Genomic DNA, 10,945 nt, shown 5'->3' on the forward strand with positions numbered 1-10,945 from the left:
TAGTTGGCAGCAGTGAGCCAGACATTTGGCTCCTCTACCTCTTGAGCGCCAGAGAGTAAGGGTAGCATTAGCATTGTAAGTAAACATTAGCTTTTTTTTTTTTTTTTTAAGAGGTTTTTATTTAATAGAATTTTTGGACAAAAAAAACCCCGCAATATATCGGGATATATCGTATCGTGACCCCTCTGTTATGATATGTATCGTATCGCCAAATTCTTGCCAATACACAGCCCTAATATCAATCTCAGCACAATCAAAAATATGAATAATTCTCAAACACAGACAAAAACATGATTGTAACATGAACAAAATAAAGATAAGGGTGCAGGTTCATCGTGAGTAAGATGGCAGCAGAACTTTAGTTATTTAAATCTGTTGAAATTTACAGATTTTTTTTCTACATGATATGTCGCAGCACACGCTGCCCTGCATTATAAAATGAGATTTCAAGTTTTTCTAACATCCTAATCTAGGCGTTTTTAGACCTGGACACGCGCCTCAGCTGTTTTTCAAACTACAGCTTTAGAGCTCGGTAAAGAGTTTGAGACGCTGCCAACGACTCTGACAGGGTTGGGTAAAAAATTTAAATTAAAAAAACCCATCAATTTAATCGATCTTTGCTTGTTGTGTGTGATGAAGCCGAGGTGTGTTTCTGTTGTGTCTCTCTCCTGGCTTGCCATGTGTTTACATCCGGTTAATGTTCGGCGCTAACGTTAGCTTCTGACAACAAGTTGTCTGCAGCAAAACAAAATACACTGATGAATCAGCAACATTACAGCAGACTCTCTGCAGAACTTAAAGATAACAGACTGTCGAGACTTTAGTTTGTAAAGATTTACTCTGTAGAGGAAAACAAAACAGGCTTTGAGCCAAAACTGTAAACATCTGACTGCAAGTAGAAATGTGTGAAAGACTACATTCTAACAAAATTCTTTAGTTTGTTACCAATATTATTATTTTAAAAAACTTTAAGAAACATCTTGATGAAATTCAGTGATGGAATAACTTTATATTTCGTTAGTTTGAAGATATTTTGAGTTGAAAATAAATCACACTCCATAATTATGTTGACAATAGGCTATTCTGCTTGAATTAGAGTTATAATTTTAAATGTAATAATTTAGACTAACAATATAAATTGTCCGTCCGTCCGTTTTCTGCCGCTTATCCGGAATCGGGTCGTGGGGGCAGCAGGAGACCCCGCTCTCCACAGCGACACCTTCCAGCTCGTCCTGGGGGAGTCCGAGACGTTCCCAGGCCAGAGGGGGTACATAATCCCTCCAGTGCGTCCTGGGTTTTCTCCAAAGTGCCAGACTTATTTTGAAAACATTTTAAAATGCTTATTTCAGAGCTGCAACTGAGACCACCTGCGACCGCAGAGCGCAAGCGCAACGGTGTGTCTTCTGAATAAATGAAAATGATTTAACACAGTTGTTTATACTTTTAGCAGCTCTTTTTATCCCACAGCTGAGTTGCTAAAAATGACAGATTTTCTTTTCTGGATCTCTGACAGACGGACTTCAATCTCTGAACTCATAAAGTTTTTCATTTTAGTTTTCGCTGTCATTTTCATTAATGGACACTTCCTTGTATCTGAGGCAGGAAACACAGCCTTATATGGTGTTTTTGGGGTGGTAATTATGCTAATCTCCTCTCACGTGCACGAGCACAGCTGGATAGAACAGGTGAATTTACGCAGCTCATTTACGCACTTTTCCTGAAGATAGAAGAGTTTGTTGAATCTGACGGGACATGTTCGTACGAACCCTTTGTACGAACAAAAGTAAGAGAAATTTAGGAGAAGAATACGAACATGTTTTTGCATGAGGCCCATTCTTTTCTTTTTTTTAATAAGTTTTATTGAACATAACAGATGGTAACAGAATTATTAAATATACAACTTCCATACGTTCAAAGGAGTTAGGGTTAGGGTAAACTTATATCCCCCATCCCCTTCTCCTGCAACCTTATTCTATCACTTCATCAAAAATCTTAATTTCTTTAAAAGTTAATGTATCCAACAACAGTCACAATTCCTTTTTAATTTGAAACCTTTTAAACTTGACATTTTGTTTCAAGATTAAACTGTTTAGTTTACAAGTTTGTCCTTAAAACCTGTTTATGATGGAGAAAAAATAAAGTGAATTTGTATTTTGCAACACATTTGAAGCATTTTCATTATTTAAGAGCAGTTCGAATCGAATCATGATTGATTGATTCAGAACCTTATGAATCGATTTAGAGAATTGTCGATCATACCCAGCTTTAACTCTGACTGTTAAAAGTTATTAAAAACTTTTACTCAAAACGTTTTAACATGAAGACATTGAGAACACCAGGAAGGTTGCCCCAGACTTCCTGGTGAATCTCAACCAGGTGAGACGAGTCACACCTGTGACAACAGGTGTAGGGATGTTGAAAACACAGAGTTAGCGAGGTCGTGGCGGCGGCGTGCGATCAGCTCAGAGAGACGACTGAGCGCCATGATGAGAACAGCTGCAGCAGTTTTTATAGAAAACTGATGATAAACCTCATTTGTCCAACGATTAACGGACAAAATAAAAGATAAAAATAGAAATTTGATGTAAAAAATAAAACCCTAAAACCACGCTGATAAAACAGGAGCGAGCAGCACGTGCAACAGCAGCTTGTAGAGGTGGAGGAGAGCAAAGCGGAGCATCAGCGCCGCAGAAAGCTCTCCACCGGCGGGGGTCCGGGCTTGTTGCCATGGTTACCACGTCAGGTTTCAGGAGCGTATGGATGCGGGGAGGCGCCGGACGTACGACTGAATGAAAACGACTCGGGCCGAGAGCTCGACTTAACGAGGACACAAAGAGCTGCTCGGTGTCGTTTCAGCTTTTTTTTTTTTTTACTTCCTGTCGAGAAATCCTTTGGTTTTAAAACAAAAATAATATAAAAATTAAAAAAGGAGCGGTTATAATGTTTGGTTTAGCTGTTAGGAACTTCGTGATTTTCATCTTTGAACGCCCGACTCGTTCGWGGAGCTGAATAAAGTTGATTAAAATCCTGAGCGCAGGTGACAGAGGAGGTGTTTCTCTGCYGAGCACAGATTTGTTAAGTAGGTTAAACTGCAGGAAAAACACAGCTGAGGCCCGCAGGATAACGGCTCGCTGACGTGCGCTCGCTGACCTGCTGGGACCGACACGTCGCACYCCAAGGAGGTGGAATTAGCTGCTCTCCTGTCCTGTCGGGGCAGCGGGTTAAGCCCCCGGGGGGGGAATTGCCTCGGGGCCATATGTTGCATTCACAAGCAGCCCGCGAAGGCAGCTGACTCCACGGGACAGATGGCCAATTTAAGGCCCAACGTAATGAAGACTGACACGGCTGTCGGGCAAAACCTTCCTCATTTTATACAAGCAGACAACAATATGCTTACACTGAAGGTTTCTATTAATAAAACAAGGTTTCACTGCTGCTGGTGCAACAAGAGACTCACAAACCAGAACATGGAAGTAGAGCTCCAGAACGGCTCATTTGAGAATATTTTTATAGACGTTTACGAATTAACGTAAAAACAAAGAGGCAGCTTCCAGTTTGATTCCATTCAAAGCAGACAGAAAAAAATGAAATAATCCGTTCATTCTCAGAGTTGTGAACGACTCTCAGCTACTACCACGACAAATCTGAGCTCAGCGTCTGTAAAACTGACCGCGTTAAAGTCAACGCCACTTTGCTGTGGCYGCCATCTTGAACATTAGAGCTGCACATATTGTTTGAGCATCGTTGCAGCAGGTCCTGCCACACAGGATCGTTGCATTAAACAGTTGTGTGTTAGGGCTTTTATTTTGACGGGTTGCTTCAGGTCAAAAAAACCTAAAACCAATTTTATTGTGAAACATCTGGGACATTTATTTCAACGTTTTAAGTCACTCGTTGCACTAAACAGTCATGTGTTAGGGCTTTTATTTTGACGGGTTGCTTCAGGTCAAAAAAGCTAAAACTTTCATTTTGTTGCTCAATTTCTGAGACAATAACTGAAACACTAAGTCAATCGTTGTGCTAAACGGTTGTGTGTTAGGGCTTTTATTTTGACGGGTTGCTTCAGGTCAAAAAAGCTAAAACTTTAATTTTGTTGTGAAACTTCTGAGACAATAACTGAAACATTTTAAGTCAATCGTTGTGCTAAACMGTTGTGTGTTAGGGCTTTTATTTTGATGGGTTGCTTTGTGTTAAAAAAGCCAAAACTTTCCTTTTGTTGTGAAACTTCTGACAATTATTTCAATGTTTTAAGTCAATCGTTGCACAAAACCAGAGGTTCTCAGACTGGGGTCCACAAGAGGCATACTGGGGGTCCTCAAAAATGTTCACAAAATTGTTAATTTGGTTTGTTTTTCTAAAAATGCATGGGGAACAACGAACTAATAAAACAAACATAATAAACTAAATTTAAAACAGATGTTCCCATGGCATTTAGGGGTTGAAATGAGAGTACATTATGTTTTAAAAACAGCCTGGGGTTTACGAGGGGGTCCCTGGGATTGTTTAACTTGTAAGGTGTCCCCAAACCCAAAAAGATTGAGTTTCCCTACACTAAACAGTCATGTGTTAGGGCTTTTATTTTGATGGGTTGCTTCAGGTCAAAAAAGCTAAAACTTTCATTTTGTTGTTAAATTTCTGAGACAATAATTGAAACATTTTAAGTCAATCGTTGCACTAAACGGTTCTGTGTTAGGGCTTTTATTTTGACGGGTTGCTTGAGGTCGAAAAAGCTAAAACTTTCATTTTGTTGTGAAACTTCTCTGACAATAATAACGTTTTTCAGAGAAGTGCAGAAAAGATAAATGTAAAAATATAAAAAAACAAGTTCCTTCATAAACCAGAGACACGGTGTCTAAAACCTCGGAGCGGTCCAACAGACTGGACTGACGAAGCGTTTAAGACCCCCCTCTGACCTTACCCATGTAGCCGAGACGCCACTTGGAGAACGCCATGATGCAGCTGCCGATCCAGAAGAACTCCTCCACCACGCGGCCCAGAGAACCCTGATCCCGGTTCTCGGACCGGACCCCGTCCCTGTGCTTGTCCTCAGGCAGGGAGAAGGCGCCTTTAGCCGGCGGTCCTGGTTTGTCTCCGGTGGCTGCGGCTGCAGCAGAACACCACACCGGGCCAAACGGACCCAGGCTACTTCTCTTAGACATGCTCATCTTATTAAAAGTTTTTTTTTTTGTTTCTGCCAAAAACTTTCAGCTTCCTCAAGGACAAGCCTGTTATTATGAGAGTTGTTTTTTTAAACAAATTAAAATCTGTAGCTTCTGCCTTGGATTCAAAGAGAAAACAAAGCCCAGAGCAGAAAACCAAATCCTCTCAGACTCTGGATCAACAGTMGGTCAATAATCTTTCAACGCTTCGGCTCCTGCAGAACTCATTATCTGACAACATCAATTCAAACCCAGAAGATGCAGCGGCGGGTTTTCAAAACAGCAATTTGTCTTCATGTCCCCGGCTCGTCCCTCTGCTCCGASTCATCAGGAGGTCCGAGGTCCTCGAGCGTCTCGTGGAGGAGACACACAAAGGTAACGGTGCAACATGTGTTGGCCTGGCAGAAATCCTAAATCCCCCCCAGGAAGCTGTAATCCCGGTCAGGAGATTATGTGTTTGAGTGAAACGCACCGACCCACAGAACATCAGAAAGGGAGGACGGCGGGATGAGACGCGACCGACACACCTGACGTTTCACCTGGAGGCTTCATTCGTCCCCGATTAGTTTGGTCTGAACGCCGTCTGTCCTGAGCCACGCTGAAGGACAACTTGTTTTATCCTCAGGCAGGAATAATTACAATCAACTACAAGAAAAAGCATTTTAAAGATAATTTATCGTTGTTGCTCATTTTTATGTTTTTAGTTAAAAACTGACCCACAATTAACTCATCCAGAGTTCAGCAGCTGAAAAACCCTCAAATGAAACATCCTGCTGGTCTGGACTTTTATGGGCTTTTTACACAGGTTTGACTCAGTAGTGTGGTAGTCAAGACCACCTAAACCAGAACTTTTCAACTGGTGGCCCATGGGCCACATCCGGCCCACGGGTGACCAAAGTTCGGCCTGCCAATTGGTTCATTCATCTCTTAAGCCCAAACCCCCYGTTTTCTACTTTAATATTATAAAACCTTTTAAACAAAGACATGTTTGGTATCTACAGAAACGCCAGAATCTCAAGTACTACAACACGATGACTCAGCTCTAATGCTGCGTTTGCACCGAACGCGATTTCAACTTCAAAATCACAGCCAACGCTCAAGTTGGACACTTGTGCACTTTGAGGTCAGACGCAGGTCAGCTCTTGAAGACGGCAAGAGCCTCCCCGCTCCTCCCTCCTCTGTCGGGCTCTGTTTAATGTCGGACSAGGAAGTGGCTTTGCTTTATTTACAGAGAGCAAGAGCATGTCACGTTCATCAGATAATTAATTCATAATTAATTCACCAGATAATTCAGAGTAGAGGCTCACAGCTCGCTTTCAGGACTATTTTTGTCCCAAGTCCAGTCTGATGAGTCGCTGCCACGCATTGGTGAGGATATCTCCTGTCAGGACACCGACTGCAGGCACTCGATTTCAGCTAAAGAGCTCCTCTCCATCTGTTTCAGGTTAGTGGACATCATTCAGTAAACTGTCCCTAGGGTTGGGCATAATTGTATCGTCTGCAATTAATCGTCAGAAAAACATTAATTGATTATTTTTTGGCATTTGACAATTAATACGATTAATGCCAGCAGGCAGATTGACTGGATATTTCCCTTGTTGGTCTGCTCAAAGCTCCTCGCTGCTTCAAATACGACGAAAATTTAAAAAAAAAAATTTCTGTAATTTATTTATCTATCAACACAATTTAAAATTTGATGTATAGCCCGAAGTCTGTAATTTTGACAATTTGGAACAGATTTTTATGAAGAGCAAACATTTCCCACTTAATTAGTCATGTGACTAGGACACAAGGGTGTGCAGGGACTCCAGGGGATTAATCATCAAATTAATCGTTATCGGCTAAATACCACAATTATTCGTGATTAATTTTTTTGACAATATTGCCCAACCCTAACTGTCCCGTCAGGAAATATGTCACTACGTCACACAGTGGAGTCTCTCTGATTGGTTGACGCGACACGTCGAGCTGCAAAAGTTCAGATTTTCTAACTTCAGCGATTTGCACATAAAGCGCGTCGAACGCTCAGATCGTTCAAATCGTTCAAATCGCGCTGCTCTACGCGCTTGAGGCGCCGCAGCACTTCCTGACGCTGATTGAAGCGCGTCCACCATAGACTTTGTTTGTAAACCTGATGCTGAAATTGTGTTTGGTGTGAACGCAGCATTAGGACCTACAGGCCCCAGGTTCCAAGTGATCCAAACGCAGCTAAAGATCAGCAGGTTTCTGATCAACAGAACCTCACGTCATCCTTTTAATCCCTTTCTGCAAACGGCCATTTACAAAAAGCTGCTGGGAGTTTCTTGAATCAGTTTCCAGTTTCCGACACGTGACTCGAACAGTCCGAGACTGTCGATCAGAGTCCGACCCGTTCGCCTGGACCTCCAACCGGCCTTTCGAGCATAAACACTGAATATGGAACAGAGTCTCCAACAGGCTGACAGCTGCTGACCTGCTGAGCTGCACTCAGATGAAAGAAAATACAACCAAAAAAAATCATCTACAAAGTAAAAAAWTTAGACAGCAGCACAACAGATGCAGATTTATAATAAATAACTTAAATAATGCTGATGTTGTGCAGCTGGATCAGACATGAGAACTGCTGCTGAAACAGGAGCAGCAGGAATCAGAAGCAGGGGGACGTGCTCGATCACCATCAGTGAATTTTCTGCTCTGCAGAAACCAAATCATCTCTGGAAAATGAAACCAGAACACAGAAACACCTTCATGCCTGCTGGAGCCAGAAAAAACACTGATTCTGTAGCTCCGCCCCCACCTGAAGACAAACTACATGTTCTCCTTTTTTTAATCCAATAAACAGCTCAACGAATCATTTTATCTCAAACTACAAACAGAAACGATGAGTTCATTTGTGTCAATCAAGAAAATAAATAATTAAAACAAACAATTAAAGCTAAAATGTTTTTGTAATCAGAATCAGTCGGTGTCACAAAAGTAAACAAAGGAGACAAAACACCTTCCCTGCTCGAGCCGTAAAATGAGAAAATACTAAGAAAACCTAAACTGAGCTGTTAAATTAAAAGAACCAGAGCAAACATGAGTGACAAAAGCAGCAAAAGGCTACCTAAAGAAAATTTTTAATAAAACCGTAACTAAAAGATCATCAAGGTAAGCTAAAAAAAACAACGACAAGCTAAAAATGATCCAAAAGCCTAGCCAAGACCACCAGAAAGCCTAGCTAAAAAAGACCCAAGACAAGATCAAACATATCCAAAAGCCTAGCTAAAATAAAATAAAAAAAATATCGCGCCAAACATTTGTTCAATATCCAGTGTGATGTGTGTGTATTCTTTGTCTTTCCTCTGATATCAACCTGTACTTCCTGCTCTGTGAACTTCAGCATTTTTGGTAAAGTTATTTGTCTCGTGAGACTTCGTCCTCATGGTTAAATACTGCATTAGCATGAAAAATYCAACTTCAATTAAACTCTTCAAATACACTGGTCAACATATTGCACTTCAATCAATTCTTTGCTAAATGAATAATGCACACACTCATATTTGCAGTTTTGTGCCCTAACCAAAAGRCTAGGTAAAAGACCACCAAAAAACAAGCTAAAAAGACCCCAAAATGGTAGCAAAAAGGCCAGACACATCCTAAAGTAGAAATCAATATAAGCTAATTTCCCCAAAGGGAAAAGCTAAATGCTTGCTGAAAAGGCTAAAAGCTAAATGTAGCACAAGAAGAGTAAAGATTCAGTAACTGGGGCAGATTTCACAGAAAATTATTTTAAAAAGGAAATGAAAAGATCTGAAGCTGAACATTTTAAAATGCATAAAACAGCTGAAACGTTAAAGTAGTCAGTTGACAAAAGCAAGAAAATATTGTGAAACATGTTCCTTCATATTAAAAAAAACCCCAAAACCAAATCTCATTAAGAAACTTTATCCCAATAAATATAAACAAAATGTCTAAAAATTAAACCTAATAATAAAAACACCGGAGAGAGACCAGTCTAGTGCTCATTTAAGATGCTGCCCCTGTGAGATGTTAAATAAATAAAGCAGTAAAGTCCTGTTTTACCTTCCCACAGTTATCTATAATTAGACTGAGAGCCTGGCCGGTAATAATGAGGAGTAATCCGGAGTCAGCAGCATCCCGCCTCCGCCCTCACACATTCATTACTCCCTCCGTGTTTTACTCACTCCGGATCCTTCAAATCAACATTCATTACACCCAACAGCTCATTACACCCAACATTCATTACACCCAACATTCATTACACCCAACACCGAGGACAAACAGAGACACGCTTTTTTAAATTGAGTAAAATCAGACGATTTTATAATGGAGTTTGGTGCGTTTAGCTAGCATGACGCGGCTAACAGCTAACAGCGAAAAGGAAGAACCAGAACTCACCTTGGCCTTTGGGCTGGGCTTTCCTACTGTTCCGACCACGATAATAACGGCTCAACCCGCGGTTCTGAAGCAACGCGTTGGTTTTCTCGCAAACCCAAACTCTGGACCAGGTGGCGTAATGTCGGAGGTGAGCTTTCGACGAGAACTTTCCTTCTGGCTGGAACCAGAGATGAGCCGAGCCGCTGTGGAAACCCGTGAGTTCCGTCATCGTAAACGGCTCATTAAAGACGCCGAAAATAAAGATTAAATTAAAATTAACAAATAAGAATAAAAACCTGCCTCGAAGTTGAAACTGAAACCCTGAAAATCGCGGATGGAGCGACACTAACTGGTGCGGAAGGATACCTCGTTAAAAGGTCACACACGCACGTGCACCACCTGTGCCGCATTCAGGGACACGTTAGAAAGTCGCGGAAACGTGATCGACAAAACTGAAGTGATTATTCTAAATTCAATAAAATCGCACTAATGGTGTTTGATCATGGTTCACCATCTGTTGAGGAAAACTGATAAAAGAAAATGTCAACATGTTACTAAATGTGTTTGGGGTTTTGTCATAAAGTTTTGTTTTCAYAGTGTTAAACTACACTCTGTGCGACACCTGAACATCCCTTCCGGAGCAAAGCCTCGTGGGAAATGWTGTTTTTCAGTTTGACATTTATAAAATTGAACCAGGGTTTGCTGATAACATAAAGAACTGACAAAGAGTTTAAAATGTGGAAATGAAACATTTAGTCTTTTCCTCTTTACTTTCCTCCATTCTTCTTTTGTCTTTTTCTCCTTTCTGTGTTTTTTTCTGTTTTTCATTTTTGTTCTTCTTTGTTATAATAATTACATTGTTCTTTCCTAATTCTTTCCATCTTCTAAACTCTTTCCTTCAACTATTTCCTTTCATTCGTTCATTCTGTACTTCTTGCCTTCTCTCCTTTCCTAATTTCTTATCCCTTCCTCCCCTTTTTTCTTCCTTACCTTCTTTACCCGTCTTCCTTTCTTTGTTTCCTTCCATTCCCTATTATTATTTTCCTGCTGTCGAAACAACTCTTCCTCCAAACTTGTTTTTATTATTGCTGTTGTTATTATTAGCAAACTATTAGAAATGGACTATACAAACCCTAACGTCAGAAAAAAAAGTCATGTTTGGCTGGATAATCGATGAAACAAATTAAAAAAGAGCTGTAAAAATAGCAAACACTGCAGAATGATTTTATAAAATCATATTTGTAACACTCCAACAGTCCAGCAGTGGAGGAAATCAAGTGAAGCCAGCAGAACTGACACAATTTAAAACACGGAGCTGTTAGAAAGGATGCAGAAAAACAGTTTGCTTTAAAAGAAAAGGAACGACTAAATAAATCCTTTAAATCCTTCATTGGTCCAACTCCTGACACATTTAATAACTAATATAT

At 40.6% G+C, this 10,945-nt stretch overlaps 1 protein-coding gene across 6 annotated transcripts in view; it reads right to left on the reverse strand.

The window, feature by feature from the left end:
* plch2a (phospholipase C, eta 2a) overlaps positions 1–10,945 on the reverse strand; it is a 120,974-nt gene that overhangs the window by 40,238 nt on the left and 69,791 nt on the right. For 2 of the 6 annotated variants that reach the window (XM_014020327.1, XM_014020332.1), the window contains exon 1: positions 4,919–5,494. The exons of 2 other annotated variants lie outside the window; for them this stretch is intronic. In XM_014020327.1, coding sequence (XP_013875781.1) covers positions 4,919–5,165 — 247 coding nt within the window. In that variant the 5' untranslated portion in view covers positions 5,166–5,494. Of the gene's footprint in view, positions 1–4,918; positions 5,495–9,539; positions 9,838–10,945 lie in introns of those variants that run through there. 2 more of the 6 variants (XM_014020329.1, XM_014020328.1) reach the window with 2 other exon arrangements.

Source organism: Austrofundulus limnaeus, unplaced genomic scaffold, assembly GCF_001266775.1.
Source record: "Austrofundulus limnaeus strain Quisiro unplaced genomic scaffold, Austrofundulus_limnaeus-1.0 Scaffold248, whole genome shotgun sequence".
Classification (NCBI taxonomy): domain Eukaryota; kingdom Metazoa; phylum Chordata; class Actinopteri; order Cyprinodontiformes; family Rivulidae; genus Austrofundulus; species Austrofundulus limnaeus.